The following is an 18679-nucleotide window of genomic DNA, read 5'->3' as shown; positions in this document are numbered from 1 at the left end:
CACAGAGCCACTCCCCCGCGCTTCTTAAGAGCAAGTGTGCTGGAGAGGACCCCAGGCTGGGAATAGCAGCACGGTGGAGGCGCCATGACCCGCCTGACAGAAGAAGGCAGCAGCCAGGCCAGGTCCCCACACCCAGCCAGCGACAGCAGACACCAGCGGGCTCAACCCCCTCATTGAGCCCACCTCGCACCACCGCCATGCAGCCAAACTGGTCGGGCCCAACAGTGAGAGCGAAGGAAAATGCTCTCCTTCCCACCCCACCTGACACACAGCTTTGATAGTGCCGCTGCATATGAACACAACCATAACACACCACTGCCACACCACCACACATCACTCCCTCACACCTGCACATACTGCACACACACACCACACACCGCTCATCGATGTCTTAATGACACCATGACCTCCGTGCAGACGTCTCTGAAGCCTGCCATTGAACACAGACCCTGACACTTATGAATCATTATCTAGTTCTGTGTCCTGGTATCCTGGACTCTTTCCAGGGGTAAAACCTGCTCGTCCTCTGGTGAGAACAGAAGTAAGCAGTGAAGTACCTACCTTCCTTGCAGCCAAAACACACTATTTTCTCAGCTATCAGAGATTCCTGACTGAACAAAACAGCATACATGTTCTTGCTCAGCCCAGGCCAAACTGAGGAGGACCACCCAACGGGGGACCTCAGGATCTCCCTGGTTGACATGGTAACGACAGAGCCCAAGGCACATCATAAAGCCCAGTCCTCTGAACATACCCTCTGCCATTTTGGGGGCCGGGGGCACTGGAACGGATGCTGTTAAGACCCTGAGAATAAGTGTGGGGGGCCTCAGATGGGATGGGCTGGGAGGCAGCACCACCCTTCACCACCTGCACTTGAGATCCTTTTACATGGTCCTCAGTTTTGACTAGAATACTTCCTATCACAGCCCCTCAGTGACAAAGCGGTCAGCTCATGGTCCTCCCTGACCTGCTGCTTCAACAGCTCATGGCGGCCAAGGAATTGGTCTCAACTTTCCTCACCACATTGGACCCTGTCAACTGTTTTTGCTGCAGGAACCAAGATTCACACGCTCTCCAGAGTGTGGGTACCTCTGGGTCAGACCTGGGCACTGTGGCCCAGCAGGCTGCCCTCTTGGTGGCCACAGCAGAGGGAGAAGAGTCAGAGAGTGAGGGACATGAACAGCATGTGCTGCGTGGGCATCACGTGCCAGGGAGGGTTTTCTCTGGAGGAGAGCCAACCAGCATGGTTCACATAACCTTTCCTCCTTCCCTGCTTCGTCCCTCAGTGTCTCAATTCTTAAGCTCAAGAAAATTTCAGTTCCCATCTGTGGGGTCCAAGAGCTCCTATCTGAAGGCCCCCAAATTCAGAACAACCACCCCTCCCTTCCTTGGTGGGGGTCAGGAGGATGGATCAGGCATGTCCCTTTTCTGTCTTCAGAGGTGGCATACCGTGGGCTTCCCTGGCCTCTGGCACCACGTAACTTATTGGGGGAAACCACCTGAGCCAGGGTAGTCTCTGCAGCGGAAGGCTGACTGTGCCTCCTCCAAAATGTGCTTTGTGCAGCCCTGCTTCGCAGTGCCTGTGGTGGCCAGGGGTCTGTCCCCCAGTGGGCAGCCAAGCCTGGATACAGAGGCACAAGAGAGAGAAACCAGCAGGGCACAAGGCTCCCTGGGTGGGGCAGGGCCATTTGCAGGAAGGAGCTCTCCATGAGTTAGGGCATGTGTTGTCTAGCACATGGCCACGATTCTGGAGAGCCCAGGGACCTCTCTGCTGGTTGGGCATCTGGGCCCACAGGGCTAGTGCAGAGGTTGACCTCTGGTTATGGTCAGTCCACTCCTCCCAGTCTCCTAGCCCCTAGCCCAGATTTACATTTTCTAACACTATATATATATCAGTGCCATCCTAAGGGACAGCAAAGGGGCAAAGCATCCTTGGGATGACAGGGACACTCATCCTGGAAACCTGGGCTGACCAAAGGTGAGCAGGAAAGAACCTGAGAGGCTCTCTTGGGATCATCAGGCTCAGAGGCCCCAGGGAATGAGGGGTCCAGAGGCCTTGTCACCAGGCCACCGTGGGCAGGCCTGAGCAGGCCCAAGCTTACACCAGTGAAGCTCTGCTGCACTGACCTCCACCTGAAACCACATCCAAGTGAGGTAAGAGCCAGACACCTACAGCTGACCAGGCTTCCACAGTGGCTGCTGAGCACTGCTGTCCATGGTGCTGCCCTGGCCAGGCCCTTGTTGCTGGGGTCCCAGGCCAAAGCATTAACACAGACCCAGAGCAGATGATAGGGCTGCCTGACTAGGTCTCATACCCCTGAGGATCTATTCAGAAGCACATGGAGGCTATGGGTTGCGAGATACATCAGAGCCGTGATCACTGGTAACTAAAAACCACAGCATGACACCCCTCAGAGAGGGTAGTCAATCTAAGGTACCTACACCGTCTAATGTATGACTTGGAGAAAGACCACAGCTCTTGGATGGCAATGTCACAGCTCCTGTGCACTATGGGTTCATTGCTCAAGTGCTGGTCAGTGTGGCCTTCAGTTCTTAGAAGTGCTTCCTGGTAACTTAAGATCAATGCCATCCTTGCCTTGGGCACAGAACATGCTTCTCCAGACACACACGTGGACAGCCCAGGGGTGGTGCAGGGTGGCCACACAGCCCTTACTTCAGGGGCAGGTGACCTCACACCAGGTGGCTTGAAGGCCAATGGCCCCCCAAAGCAGTGCCTTTGTGATGCTGAAGGAGGCCACTGGGTGTGAGGGGTGGAAAAGGCACTGCCCCAGGGGTACCCCAAATCTGCAGGTGGTAGGGACCTTCAGACTGACCTATACCAGACAGAGTGGACTCAGCCACTCAGGTCTTTGAGAAATGACCCTACCTCAAGGGACATCTTTGCTTCATGAAAATAACTTTAAAAGCTACAAAATTAGGGTCTGCTCACTGTATCAACACTAGGAAATCAGGATTAAAAACAGAGAATCTACAAAGCCTGACCCCCTGCTTGGGGCTACCAGGGCTTTCTGTGCATAGACATGCATATAGGGACTTAAAAATGAACGTTCTGTGGGGCTCACGTTACAGCCCACTCTTGTCCCCTAACTGCAGCACAGATTCACCACACTATTTTATGGAACGCACAATATCCCATCATGTGTGATCGATCAACACACCTGCAATTCAGGTCATTCACAGCCTCCATTATCTTTAACGCTCTGTGAACTTGTGTGCGGTTATGCTGTGCATGTTTCTAAGGTCCACAAAACACCCACCTCACTTCAAGGGTCCCTACCACAGTTGAGGGAGGTTTGTGTGGGTGGGGAGGGTCAGGGAGCAGCCACACGGGGGAGCGGAGTTGGGCACAGTGCAGGCCAAGCACAGGTGCTCACACAAGCAAGCTCACCTGAGCACTCGTATATGCACGTACTTGGGTACAGGGCTTCCCTTTGAGGTAATGAAAATGCTCTGGATTCAATGGCACAACACTGTGGAGGCACAAAGGCAACTGAATTGCATATTGACAATGGCTAATGGTTAATTTTGTCACATGAATTTAACAAAAATAAAGATTCATCATTAATACCTTGGGTCAGAGGTTTGTCCAGTCCCGACTTTCTTCATCTTCATTTCCTGCAGGCATGCAGCTTTCTGAGTAAAAAGGCCTTGGGGATTTCCTCCACACTACGCCCTGCGCTGTGCCAGGCTGCACCAGAGGCTTGGGCTCGGGAGGCAGCAGCTGCTCCCCTCTGCATTGTTGCCTTGCCATAAAGGTGGAGACCACTCCTTTCTGGGAGGTCTGGGGCTCTGGATGGTGCCATTGTGAGCTACACCTGATGTCGCCCTGCCAAACATGAACTTGGGCCAGAGAGGTAAAGGCTCGAGAAAGGCAACTCCAGTACCTTCACCCACAAGATTTGCTAGACCCAGTCCAAAATCTGAGCTCCACCCCATCATCAAAGAACCCAACCAAGTCCTGGGGGAGACAGAACCCATCCTCCATCCGAGGCTAGAAAGCCAGATTCTGCCTCTCCCAGACTCCCTGAAGCTGGGGTGCCAATGAGAGATTAGGGGCTACCGTGAGGCTGGGGCAGTGGCACTGAGGCCAGCAGAGGGTCAGCTGCAGGTCTGGGGCAGCTCTGTGGCCTGACTGTGGGGTCATGCTCCTTAGCTTAAGCCTGTTAAGAACCCCTTTTTCTGCTCCTATAGCCACAGCTGCTTCCCGATACTTCTTCACCCAGGACAGGTTTTGCTCCCCATTCACCAAATGTCTGCAGGGCACCCTGATCTACTCCAGCCCTTCTCACCCTGCCCAGTAGTGCTCATGGGCCTGGACACATCACCCTGCCCACTGCTTCAGTCACGCATGTTCACCCCCAGGACTGACCCCCACCCTGGGAGGTAATCGACTCTGATTGCATATTTCACAATAAGGAAACAGAGCAGAAAGTTGTGTAGAAATGGGTGTGACCCCAGACATCACTTGGGGGTGGGGTGGGGGCAAGAACCAGGCTAGATGCTGAGGAGATGGCAAGAAGAACGAACACTGTCAACTTCATGTGACAAAGAATTTTTACTGAAAAGTCACTCAAAACTGGACACCTAGCAGTGCTGTAAATAATTCTATGCAATTATATCTCTTTGTATTTTTTTTATTAAGATCTATATTTACATTTTGCCAATATAAATAGGCATCCAGTAAACATATCCAGAATAAAACACATTTCATATGGACACATTTCATGTTAAATGGTAGGGCAGTTGACCTCTAAGACTTCTAGCGGAATGTGTTCCTTTCTTAGGCACATGAATTAAAGAGAGAACAGGGAAGCTGCACTCAACCCCTTGCCTGTCCAGGGCCAGGAGGGTGCATGACCCCATGTGTTCCTGTGTAACCCGTCCCCCCCCCCACCCACCCCCACTATGACTGGCCTCAGAAATGTGGGAATGTGGGGGACTGGTGGGCATGAACATACAGGATCCCCAACAGAACATGGACACACTACCACGTCTGCTTCCCAAGGGTCACTTGTGGAGGGCACGGGGCAGAACAGATGGCTCCACACTAGAGAAAGGCTTTACCGACACCACGAAGCTCAGAGACAGACCATACCAGCTTTATATGATCTAGTCACACACCCTTTATACAGGATTCCCACTATTCAGGGTTCACAGGGCTATCTACAGAAACATGGTATCTACGTGCAGCCAACATGATATCAGAGACAACTCACCACCTCCCCAGGCTGCTTCCTGCATGCCCAAGGGGACATGAAAGTCTTCGTCTCACGACAAAAACTCTACATGCAAATAAAAACTTTTTAAAAACCCAAGACTATCTATAAGGCTAGCTCTTTGTAGAAGCTGTAGGTTCTGGAGACTGAAGAAATTCATATGGGTCATGGGTCACCTCTGGCTGCTCACCGACACTGAGGCGAGAAGGGCTTCCTGCAGTTGGGAAAGACAAGACATTTCAATAGATCTGTACACATGGCCAAAATTGTGTGTCTGTGTGACTGCTATTAGCAAAGCCCAGGACTCAGCCAGAGGAATGGCTCCTAGGGTTCAGGCTACCCTCCTTGTCCCCCCTGGGGTATGGGCCCCCACCCTTACCACTCCCAGGGTCCAAGCCACCCTTTCATCCCTCCAAGGGTACAGACCACTCTTTATTACTCCTAGGGACAGGGTGGAGGCCACTTTTCACAGATATGGCTGTAGAGACCCTGTAGAAGGTTGGCCCTGACCCTCCACATAGGACACCTGCTGCTTCTGTAGGAACAAAGACTCCTTGGCCAGGAGTCCCTCCGACAAACCCTAGTCCCCCAAGTAGGATCTAGTGTCACCTTGAGAGCCTACCAGGATGTTGGAGTTCTCAGATCTGGAGCTGATCAGGGCTACCTAGAACCTACTTCATGCGTTGTTTATCACAAAGTTAATAGGACTGAAAATACTGGTCCTTATCCAAACAGCTTTCACCAAACTTCTATAGCTGATTATCCCCCAACCCCACCCTACAACCAATTATTCTCTGAAAGAATAATTCAATATTTGTACCTGGGAACTAAAACAGTAGCACAGACACATTCAAGGAGCCATGAGGCAAATGTGTGGTCCCTTCCTAGCTAGCAGGGCCATGACACTCATTAAACTGAGGAGCCCCCTGGCCAAGGAAGGTCACATGCTCTCCCTAAATAAGGATCCTGGAGGAACAGACTTGTCAACACACTGTTTTGGGACTAAAAAGAGAAACAGCAGAAAGATATAAACATTCCCGACTTCTCACTCTGTATGGCTGTAAGAGTCGGCAGCCTTGGCCTCATTCTGCCGCTTATTAAGTGGTTGCCTGGGACTCCTCCTGATACAGACTGCCAGCACCTCATGGCCAAGGCCACGAATTCATAACACTAACTAAACTCCACTCAAACACTTCACTTTAGTGCAGCACCATGACCAGGGAGGCCTGCTCAAGCTCCAAGGGGCTGTCGTCCCGCGGGCCTGGACTCAATGTCCACTGCCCTCCAACCTCCTCGCCTTCCTTGACAATCAGTGCTCCTACTCTCTTCCCAGACTGATGGTGGAAGATTGGGGCAGAGATCAGGCCAGGAGCCACCTTACCCAGGTGGTGCTGATCCCTGTCCGAGGTGTTAGACAGGGAGCTGAGGTTGGATGACGGCCGGGAGCCCCCGCGCTCTGCCTGAGCCTCATGCAGATCCTGTAAGAGCTTTGTCGTCTCGTCCAAGTTCAGATGGCTGTCATCATGGTCTAGCTCCTTCTTCACTTTCCCTGTGCAAACACAGGATGATGAGACATTGGCCCAGGTCAGCTGGCTCACCCATAACGCACGGTGTGTTAGCACTTCTGGTCTGCAACTGCGATCTCTCACTTGTCACTGTGCACGCTCAGGACAACAACCCCTCGTAAGTCAAGCTAGGTGAGCACAAGCAAGCTTGGAGAAGAGGGTGATACAGCGGGAGCGAGCAGGAGGTGGAAAATAAAGGGAGGGACAATGTGCCTGGCAAGAAACCAGGCACCATGTCAATCTGAGCCACTTTATGGACAGAGGTCATGCATTCCTGTCATAAACAACCAGAAAAACAAGAGGCCTGCAGACAAGAAGATTGGGCACAGGCTTTAGCCAGGGCACGCACCGGCAGTGCTGGGCAGTGAATGGGCTAAGAGCTGGAGAAGACAGGCTGCTGGGCGAGCTCTCTAATCTTGGCCAAGCACTGCCCTGTGCCCTGCCAGGGAGTTCAAGAGCTCACATACGTATGTGACAACCTGTCCCAAACACGTGGAAAGATGCAGCCTGTGGGTGGGACCATATTCACCCTACACTGTGGCTCTGTGCCCACCCTGAGATTGCCTCAAAGCAACACCTGGCCAGGGTCCGACAGCTCCAAGCTGCCCAACAGCCTGCTGGAGCAAGGTCCACTACAGTTCAAATGCGTGTGACCACATCTAGCACCCAACAGTGTAACTGCAGTCTGGCCTCCAATAAACCACCAGGCAGGCAATAAATTAAGAAAAAAGAGCTCCACGAAGGAGGAACATCATGAAGAGGAGTGGGAATGAGCAGACAGGTATTAAAAACAACTGGATGCACACTCCATGTGTTAAAGAAGGCAGAGAAACCATGACACTGCGGTCAGAAAGGGGTGCTGCTGCTGAAAAGCGCAATGGAGCTGGATGGAAAGAGAAACCCCAGGAAGGACAATGGTGGTCAGCACAGCAGACAAGACCACCAGTGCCCCTGACGCAGTGTGGGACAGCCCAAAACACAGACTCAACAAACAATGGGCAGAGTCAGAGTTATAGCCTAACTTCCTATAATTGATAAAATCTCTAAACCCCCAGTATCAAACAGCTGAACAAAACCCAGGAAGAATAAACCTAAAGAAAAGCAAACAAGGCACATTACAACCAAAATACTGAAAACCAGTAATATGGAGAAAATCTTAAGATACAATCAGAGGAAAAAAAGAGTAACTGGTGTGTAGAAAAATGCTATCATAGCAGCTCTAGACTGCTAGCCGTACTGAACAAAGATTTCAAGAAGGCTCCCACCGCCTCAATGACAGGAGGGGCTCTCTGCTCCTAAACCATCTGCGCAATGCTATGATTTATGCTGAACCCCTGCTTTCCTTCTGGAAGCCTGGAATTTGGGTCTCTCCCCAGCAAGGGATTAGGCACATCCTATAGGACACATGGGGAGAGAGCTCGGGAAGCTGCACCTGGTCTCCAGAAATACCCGATGTGCCTTTTTCCTTTGGGAAATCTGGTCAGCATCCTTTCTGTGAGGCCAACCATGCTAAGTCCCAGGGAATCACCAAACCTGGGGGTGGTCTTGGGGACCCTCAAATATTGGGAAAATGAAAAAAAAGCTAGGAATATGGTAGACATTAATCCAACCACATCAGTAATTGCTTTAAACACAAATGGTCTCAACACACCCTAACCAAAAGACAGAGGCTATCAGGATGGATGACAAAGCAAGACTTTATGCTCTTAAAATGGCTTGATGAAAGCTATGTTATTTTTCTTTAATCCCCACCTGAGGACATGCTTTACTGATTTTAGACAGGGGAAGGAAGGGAGTAAGAGAAGGAGAGAAACATCAATCTGTTACCTCCCATATGCACCCTGACTGGGGACCAAATCCACAACCTAGGCATGTGCTTTGACTGGGAATCGAACCTATGACCTTTTGGCTTACAGGATAACGTGCCAACCAACTGAGCCACACTGGACAGGGTGAAACCCACTTTTAACATAAGGCACTACAGACACTAGGGCTGGGTTACTCTTTGCGGGGACTATCCTATGTTTCAGAAGGTTTAGCAGCATCTCTGGCCTCTCTATGATGCCAGAAGGACCACACCCCAATTGTGACAACCAAAGACGTCTCCAAACGTTGCCATATGTTCTCTGAGGAAAGTTACTCCCAGGGTATCCAAAGTAAAAGGGAAGAACATGAACCACAAACACCACTAGTCAACAGGAAGCTGAGATGGCAGAGAAGATTTCAAAACATCAAATGCTGTGTGAGATGCACAGGGTATTTCACGCGGGGGGTGGGGTGGTGGTGGTGGTGGTGGTTAGCAGTCCACGAGGGAATGGCCTGGTGGGCACATGCAAGCCCATTAATGCACTATCAGTAGGCTGGGGCAGGTGCCTGAACCAACCAACAGAATGGAAGGACCCAGAAGTCAGGAAGAAGATCCAGGCAAGCCCTATCTGGAGCCATCTGAAGGTGATTCTGAAGACAGCAGGGCCCTCACCTATGGCCCCTCACTAGGCTAGGCCATCCTCCGGGGAGCAAGGACAAGTAGCAGTGTACCAGCCCTGTGCTCCCAGGGACTACCCCTCAGGCTGAGTGGAAATGCAGCACTACAGGCCACTTCCTTTCAGCTGATCCAGCTGCCGTGTTACAAGGCAGGCATGTGCCCAGTGCACCCTACCCAGAGAGCTCAGCATGGAGATATCCAGAGAGACGTCAGAATATGACTTCACTGCCATGAAATCCAGCACAGAGCCGCCATCTCCTAGGGAGTCCCCAGCCTGTGGAGGACAGAAAACAAAAAAGGGAAGACACTACTAAGTAGGCAGTGAACATCAGTGGTAGGACGGACCGGCTCTGTCATGTCCAGTCCCAAAAAGTGGGCAAGACCAAGGTGCATCCAGCCCATTGTCAACAGCCCAGGGAACACCAGGTATGAGCTCATGAATGAGCCACTACCTAGATAACAATGCCAGACACATGAAGGCTGTTGGCTCTCTGGGGACTGTGCATCAGGTAGGCACAGAGCACCTAAAGAGCCCACAGCTATTTTTCATGGGCTTCATTTAAGTAATGCAGCAGATTCCAAACGAGAGTGTGCTCTTTCCTTCTCTCGGTGAGCCTCCTGAGGGTGCAGACTGCAGCCACCCCCGCTCTCCTGGCCCTCAGTGGGTACATCTGGTCTCTAGAAGTCTTCTGTCAATTCCCCCTTCTGTCTACATCATTTCAGAAATGGCTGGCCCAGGCTTCTCTGAAATACTCTACCCCACCATACACACACATTTTCTTCCATCCAATTTGCTATCAGAATATTAGAATTTAGAATTAACATAGAGCTATTATTTTAAGTATATATTTGAAGGGCTATCTCTAATATTTTAAGGCCGTCGAAATTCTGCCAAATCACATACTGTTACATGGTGCTGAATCCTAAGTCACTAATGAAAATTTAGTGTCAAAATGACAATATCCTCCCCCCACCAATGACAGTCTAGAGTGACATCATTTCTTCACCAAACAGTTAAGAAACAAAAGCTCTACCTGAGAGATGCTGAGGGTTCCTGGGCCTGGCGTGTGCGGAAACTTTTCATATGCCCCCAACTCCACCTTCAGCCCTCTCCCGGGACTCAGACAGGGTCCCTGCCAGCCTGCATGGTAGGGAGAGGTGTCCACCTCCGTCCAGCAAGTCATAGGAACCCAGTGACTGGAAGAAGCCAATGTTCCTGCTACCGAACAAGGGGACACTAGGCCCATGTTCCCCATGCTTGTGGGGTTGTCCTAGCTTTGGCGTGAACCCTCTGTGGCCAGACCGTCTTGACCCGTGTGAACACTCTCATATCTGGTTGTCCTAGCCTTGGTGTGAACCATCTGCTATGGGGCTTTCTTGGCCATCGTGATCTGTAAATTTGCTTCCTTCACTTGGCTTTCATAAAACCTACTTCTGTCTGCTTTGATAAGTAATCTCTCCCAAGAGGAACTGTCATAGTAACAATTTAGGCCATCATGAACTCATGTTTATAGAGCCTGGTAATGGGCCGGGCCTCAAGGGTCGAGTTTAACTATGAATTCCTACAACAACCCCACCATTACTATCTGCCTCCTAACCATAGACTGAGGCTTAGAACTGTTAGTTACCCCACCCAGTGCTCAGCACCAAAGTCCTCACTCATGAGGGGATCATCATCCCAAAGCTTGTGTCTTTCCAGGATGGTACAGGTTTACCTGATGATCCTAAAGCATGAGGAAATGTGGAGCTTATTAAGACATCCTGAAAAAAACTGGTCAGCTCATACCTTATTCCACTAGTAGAAGGGCATCTAGCAGCACAAATTTCCTTAAGAGACCACACCAGAGCAAGGTCCCTTCCCATGCACAAATGCACACACCACCACGCATACCAAAGAGCCTTCCCAAGGCCAGACTGCTCCAGCGCTCACCTACAGGGAACTGCTCTTGCTGTTTTCACCGGTCACTCCTGCAAGCTAAGTGTGAAGATTAACATTCTAAGATAACATTGAAAAGGTTTTCATTAAAGTTTGTGCCTTTGAGGGTGTTAAAAAGTTAGTCCTAAAGCAAAAGTGAACAATGTGTTTACAAAAATGTCTAGGAGTCCTGAGTGGGGACAGCAGCAAGTTGCCATAGACGCCATGAGGGGCACGAGCATGACACAATGAGGTGAGCAAAGGTGGATGCCTCACTACCTGTCAACACCAGGCTGCACATCACACACAGACAGGAAAGCACATACTGGAGCTGACCACAGAGACAGGCACAGCCACCACAGGGTCAAAGAGAGGGGCGGGGAGCAGGCGTTCAGCACAAGGGACAGTATAACTAACAGGAGGCCCCTTCTGAAAATTGCCCACACCTGCCCCAGAGCTGACCCTGTGAAGGCCTAGCAGCACTGCAGAAATGTGTGCCAGACTCCCAGCTCAAGGCAGCTTGCAGTATGTCCAGGTTTTTGAAGATGAGTGTGGGGCTTGCACTCTACGCCACAGTGCAGTCTCTAAGCAGAACTCTGGCTGCCTCATGTACCCAGATGCACCAGGGAGCACACCTCCTGGGACACACCATGACACCTTCTCCAGTCTGTCACTCAGCAAGCCCCACCTGCCTGGCACTTGATCCTCCAGACCCAGCTGAGCCCTCTGACCACCAAGGACAAGTAACAACAGTGGCCCAGGCCCCAACACTTTGCCCAGTGTCCTGGCATCTCTGCTCCAAGTGTGCTCCAAGTTATTTCCAAGGGACAGGAAAGGGGGCGGAGAGGACCTTAGCTGGACCACAACAAAGAGTTTTCTCAAAGACCAACTCCATTAGGCGCTGGTGAGGCCCCCATGACTTACATTTGCCAAGCTCATCTCACTCACAAGTATACAGTACACATGTACCCAACTGATGGCACATGGCACTTGCCTGTTGGTGTGCCTGTCTTTCAGCAGGACAGGAAGAACCCACTGCAGAGACTACATTTGCTGCCTGTCCTGCGGAGCCCAGAGCAAGCCCACCCTGTCTGGCACCTTTGAATTCCTGAGTCTAGATTTGGAGGAATGTATTGTGGCTTTATATCCCTCACCCTGAGCCATTAAAAATCAGGGGGTGGAAAGAGACTACTACTCAATCATATTCATCAGAAACTTAATAGTTTCTAGGAACCCTAATAATTATGTTTTTATTTACATGTCCATGGAACTCACCTTTATTTCATCTGGGGGCTTCAAAGGGACATTTCTCCGCTGCAAAGTAAAATAGACAACAAATCAAGTTTTCCAAATGATTGTATATAGGGCAAATCATCCACATCATGGACACACGTGATGGCTTATTCAGTATTCCTGGGCTCGTGAATCAGAGCTGGGCCTCAATGCTCCTGTGCAGCTGGCAATGTAGACTGACAACTCCACTATGGAGGACCTGATTCATTCAGCACCAGCCACGATTTCCAATGGGCCAAGTGTCCATGAGAGCACCATGGGCAAGACAGAGATGAAGGTGTGAGAGGACACCCAACCTTGTTTCTGTAGGAAAAAAAGCCAAATTTTGTATCCTGGGACTCTAGGAAAGCTCAGGAAAATACCAGGCCTTGTGGTTTAACCTGGAAGATCTGCCTGAGACCAGCTCAAATCCCAATACGAACAGGATGCCTAATGGTTACCTCTGCCCTTGAATGGGCAGAGCTATGGGAACATGCGCCCCTCTCCTCGGCCTGCACAGTGCCTGGAAGAGGACTCATGCTTGACCACTACTGTGTGACTACAGCCTGAATGCTGCACTGAGCTACTGTTCTATAATCTGGTAGGAGATTACCTTAAAATACCCTCGTTCTGCGTATGTAACCAAAAAGTAACCATTCAGTTTGCACACGTTTGTAGCTGGGACTTTTTGCTCAAAATAACATTTCTGAGATTCATCTGTGTTATGATTTTCACCGAGTTCTAAGCAGAAAAGTATTGCCATATTTTAATGTCTGTCTTCTCATTTCAGCTTCTTTTAATGTATACATTTTAGTATTATTTAATGCTGTGGCACACTTGAAATTATACAACCCTGCAATGCAAATTCCGTCAGCAAGTGATCAATCACACTGGAACCTAGAAAGGAAACTGAGGTACCAACACATTTCAGGGTATCTTGCTGTAACCAGCGCACAGCATACAGACACATGCTGTGGATGCTGTGCCCAGAGGCAGCGCCACAAGGAAACTTTCAGCCCACAACGCAAAGAATGGCACCCAGATCCTGGGTACTGCACAGATCACAGCTTGGCAGGGCAGTCTGGAGAGGAGCGCACTGATCAGAGAAAGAGCTCCAGAAATCTGGGAGAGACCCTGAGCCGGGCCGACACTAACCAGTGCAGGTACAAAAGAAATGCAATAGAGCTAGGCATGCAGGGTGAGGCACGTCTAAACTCCACCCAGCCAAAGCAGACACCTCACTGAAACTAGGGCCACCAGAAGAGACCCTGAAAGGGCCACTCCTTAGTATTTAAGCCAAATTAATACTAGAAGAAAGGTTGCCTAGTTGAATCCTAACAAAGCTTAAAAACAAGTTTAAGAGGACTGGGTGATTCAGAAGTGATCTCTCTGCCAAAATGAACATAAACATTCTTTAAAGTAAGAAGGTAAAATCCAGACCAGCCTTGTCCAACAAATATAACATAAGCTTATACCTGACTTTAAATTTTCTAGTAGCCACGTTAAAATTAACCTTAACATGCACTCAGTCTTAATGTAGTTTCTTTAATCTATTAAAAATATTTTTATTCTAACATGTAACCCAAATAAAATAATTATTGGCATATTGCATGCTTCTTTTTTTGTACTGGTCTTTAAAATTCTAGTTTGTAGCTCACATTTTCACCATAACTAAATTCAGACCCACATATTCAAGTTTCCCAATAGCCACCTGTGGCCAGTGGCTGCTGTACTGGCACAGTCTATGGACTCGCAGCAGTGGAAGCCCAACATCCAACCACACAGCAAAGCAGCAAATCATGGCCTACAAACCAAAGGAAAATCTGCCAAGAGACAGATCCAGACTGATAGAAATGATAAAATTAGTGGAAAAGGACTTTAAAAACAGTCATAACAAATATCATGAACATATTCAAAGATTTAAAGGAAAACATGAACAAAATATGAGAATGAATGATGCAAAAAAAGAACTAAATGGAACTCTAGAGATGGACAACATGGTATCTTAAGTAAAAAATTCACTAGCTGAGATTAACAAATTTAGGCATGGCATAAGATTACCAAAATCACGGTAACAGAAACTACTCAAACTGAAAGGGTGGGGGGAGTCTTTAAAAAAAAAAAAAAGGGCTTTAGTAATATGTGGAATATATCAAGACATCTAATACACATGTCAAAGTCACAGTAAAGATAAAATAAGGGTGTGGGCAAAGAAAAGCACACTAGGTCGCGTTAAAAATAAATTGCTAAAAATCAATTACAAAGATTAAAAATTAAAAGCATCTAGAGCAGAGGTCAGCAAACTTTTTCTCTGAAAGGTGAGAGAGCAAATACAGGGTTGGCAAAAGTAGGTTCAAAGTTGTTCATGGGGAAATAATAGAAATGAATAATACAATAAATAATACAAGAATAAACTGTGTTTTGCATACTTACAACTGTATACCTACTTTTGCCCACCCCTGTATTTGAGATTTTGTGGGCCACATATGTGGTCTGTAGCATTTTTTTTTAACAACCTATGAAAAAATGTTGTAAAAAATCATTAGGCTCATGGGCCAGTTTGTCAATCCTTGATTTTGACCAAAACAGACACATTACAAATGGAAAAGAAAGATAAAAATAACTGCATACACAAAAAGAGTGCAAGTTAGGTATCCTTTAAAGTAGAGGGGGAAAAAACATCAACCTACTGCTTCCATACCCAAGGAAAATGAATTTCAAAAACGACGGTAAAAAAGACTTTTCTCAGACAAAGAAAAGCTAAGCAAATCCACTGTCACCACACCTATACCATAATAAAATTCTTCAGAACAAAGGAAAAAGACAGATGAAAGACATTTGAGTATGCACAAAGTTGTCAAGAGTGAAAATGAGGCAAACAGAGAGGAATTTTAAAAGTTTCTTCTAAAGACAACTGAGGGTCGAAGTAAAAGTAAAAAAAAAGACAATGTCAGTGAGGAAAGAACTATTTAGCAATGACCTAAAAGCAGCACATTCTTCCCTGAAAAAACAGCCATTTGGATGGGCCCATTTATAGGAATGGCACCACAGTGCAGCCCACCTGCCTCAGCTGGAAGAGCATCCGTGAGTGGTCTCCACCTGTGATCTGGTCCAGGAGGTCATCCACTATTCTCTTGCTGTAGCTCCCAGCATCCTTCACGAACTCCTGCAGGCTGGAAAGGGCCGGGAGAGAACATGTTGACACAAACACTATGTGCTCTCATCTTCCAGACTCCACTGCCACCAATGACAGCGGTTCTGAGCACAGAAGCCTGTGACATCAGCACACCTCAGCCGCTCCTGCATGAGGTTCTGAGAGCTGTGAACCTTCCATATGTGGTAATTTGGGGAGTGGACCAAAAAACTTCATCAGATCCTCAAAATGGTCCATGACCCAAAAAGGTTAAAAAATCTCAAGAAAAAATTTTTTAAAAAAAGCAAGGTGAGGAACAGTGTATACACACATGTATGGGATGACAGGATGACCTGTGCTAACTTTGGAAAAGAAGCACATTCGTTTCTGCTCTGGGTTTAAAAATAGAAGTAGACTGGGGAGAGATGCACAGTGTGAATGGCTACCTAATGAGGAGGGGAGGGAGCAGTTGTGGGAGCCAGGCTCCCCATGGACACCTTAGTTTCACCTCGATTTTTGGGCCATACAGAATGCTTTAAAAACCAAAATAAAACTAATCAAAAAATTTAAAAGGAGGCAGAGAATGGAAAACCCATGGTCCTAGCATCAAAACTAGGCAAAGGCTCAAAAGGGCTTTCCAGACCCCAAAGACGTTCGCACAGAGTGAGGAGGGCTGCTGGTCTGGAAGCAGCACCACCCGAGTCTCTACCAGGGACATTTTATGATAAACCACCACCCTGACAGCTGAGAAAGAACAGGGACTAGGCAGAACACTCACAGCATGGTCTGGAAGTGCCTCAGGACAAAGTGTCTGGGGAAGGTGGCATGGGTAGTCCAGTAGGAAAAGACCCTGGAGGCCCAGACCTGTCTGCCTCCCTTTGTGTACTGCTCTGTGTGCTGTGACTTTCAATGTATGGCCCACAGAATCTGGATGTGTTTCAGGAGCATGCACTTGGGGAAGGCAAGTGTGGTCCAGCTACAAACAAGGTGATACCTGAACAAAAGGTGACTGGCATACCTGAAGAACTGTGAGCACACTGCCAGGTAAATAGGAGTAAAGGGGAGGGTCACCAACTTGTGACACCATCCTCTCTTGTAAGAAATTTCCTCCTCAGTTTTCTTTTTTTGTGTGCAATCTCACTAAAAACCTGGGCTAGATATTCATTTAGTATATTAAAGGCTGATTAAAAAAATTTTTTTCATATATTGTTTCTTTTCAGAACAAAGCTCTAACATGGAAAGATTCAATTTCTTAGAGGCTAGCAAAACTGAGTTAGTTTCCCCATAGAAAATTACTAAAATTCTAGAAAGAGTGACCCACTTCTACTTTGCCACAGAAAACAAATACACACAAAAACATTTAGGACAAGTTGGTTGCTTGTGTTTTCATACTTCAATCTTTGCAAAACATAGTTATTTCAAAGCCCCATACAGCCCAACATTCACAGCTTCCTATCAAGATGGTGGAAGAGGTAAATGCAGTGCTGCAGCCTCCCACAAACCACATAAAAAATACAACCAAACTACAGAAAAATCATCATTCAACATCACCTGAAATCTAGCTGACTGGAACTCCTACAAGTAAAGATAGAAAGCAGCAGCAACATCAAGACTGGTAGGAGGGGTGGAGATGCAGAATGGTCTGGTCCCACACCCACATGTGCTGGATAAAAATAGGGAGGGAAATATTGGCTCCAGGATGCCACCCCTGAGGAGTAAGGGAAACCAGCTCATACCAGGCCTCCCAGCCCAGTGTTCCAGTGCTAGGAAGAGAAGTGCCCATAAGTTTTGACTGTAAAAACCAGCAGGGATTGTGGCTGTGAGAAACTAAGGGTTTCTGGAGTCCCAAAAGTTCCTCTTAAATGGCCTGTGCATGGACCTACTCAGATGCACTCTGAGTTCCAGCACTGGGGTAGCAGCTCGATAGGCACAAAGGACATACAGAGAGGAACTAAACTGTCTAGCGTCAGGGTGAGAGTTAGAGGGGCAGCTTTCTTCTAGATAGAAGTGTTGGTAGAGGCAAGAGTTCTTTTTCTGAGCTCTTCGCCCACAGAACTGGCAGGCAGGCACCAAATCTGAGTCTTCATTGACCTGGCTATCACTGTTTGCCCCACCCTGCTGTTTCTCTGAGACCCCACTTCATCTACTTGGGGGCTAACCCAAGCTGTTTCCAATGGTTTTCCATTATGAATGGCCTGTCTTGGCTTATGCTTCAGATTTTCTTAAAATCTCTCAAACAAGTAGCATCTGGGTTTGGCATGCCCCCAGGCCCTGCAATAGTGGCAGTCAGCTTTGGTTCACAGCTTGGCCTCTCCTGGGCACTTCAAGCCCAGCACAAGGAGCAACCACCTACAGAACACAGCCCAGACAGAACACAGATGGTGGCAGAGCTTGGCATGCACCTCTTAGAAGGCACCACAGCCAGTGTACCTGGTGAACAGCATCAGACCACACAGAAGCACCACATCCACAAGCAACACACTCAAGGGGCAGATTCAGTGGGCACCAGAGCCCCACTTAAGTAAGTCCTGCTCTATGGGGTTGGCCCCTGCACAGCTGAACCTCCATGGTCGTCACAGCCAATCCTTAAAGCCGACTGGCTTGGGGGTACATCCCTCTCCCATTGACATGCAAACAGCAATCAAGGCTCAACTACAATAGGAGTGAACAGAGCCAGGGGCAGGAGTCAGGGGAAGGGGTGGAGAATCCAGCTAGAGTGAACAGGGAGGCTGTGCCACTGGACCCCATAGGATACCTACCACATTAGGCCACTCTACCAAGTCCGGGAGATGGAGCAGCTCTAATACAGAGAAACAAACACAGAGAGGTTGCTGAAATGAGAAGATAAAGAAATATGTCCCAAATGAAAGAAAAGAACAAAACTCCAGAGAAAGAACTAAAAAAAATGGAGACAAGCAATATACAAGACACAAAGTTCAAAACAATCGTTATAAGGTGAACTTAGGGAAATTGTAGATGAACTTGGAGAGAACTTCAACAGCATAAAAAAAAAACATGGAAACCATAAAGAAGAACCAGTCAGCAATGAAAGATACACTAACTGTAATGAGT

General features: G+C 48.3%; 1 protein-coding gene across 5 annotated transcripts in view; it reads right to left on the bottom strand.

The window, feature by feature from the left end:
- Positions 1 to 5099: 5099 nt before the first annotated feature.
- BRD9 (bromodomain containing 9) overlaps positions 5100 to 18679 on the bottom strand; it is a 28449-nt gene continuing 14869 nt past the window's right edge. For 3 of the 5 annotated variants that reach the window (XM_090276264.1, XM_090276265.1, XM_090276266.1), the window contains exons 12-16: positions 15536 to 15647; positions 12478 to 12516; positions 9462 to 9561; positions 6619 to 6786; positions 5100 to 5451 (exon numbers count right to left, since the gene is read on the bottom strand). In XM_090276264.1, the coding sequence (XP_090132390.1) occupies positions 5351 to 5451; positions 6619 to 6786; positions 9462 to 9561; positions 12478 to 12516; positions 15536 to 15647 (520 nt within the window). In that variant the 3' untranslated portion in view covers positions 5100 to 5350. Of the gene's footprint in view, positions 5452 to 6618; positions 6787 to 9461; positions 9562 to 10413; positions 10429 to 11217; positions 11263 to 12477; positions 12517 to 15535; positions 15648 to 18679 lie in introns of those variants that run through there. The other 2 variants (XM_090276267.1, XM_090276268.1) reach the window with 2 other exon arrangements.

The sequence above is a fragment of the Furipterus horrens genome, unplaced genomic scaffold, assembly GCF_987537825.1.
Source record: "Furipterus horrens unplaced genomic scaffold, mFurHor1.1.pri manual_scaffold_5, whole genome shotgun sequence".
Lineage (NCBI taxonomy): Eukaryota > Metazoa > Chordata > Mammalia > Chiroptera > Furipteridae > Furipterus > Furipterus horrens.
Note: the sequence above shows the minus strand (reverse complement) of the source record. Positions and strands in the feature narration are given on the sequence as shown.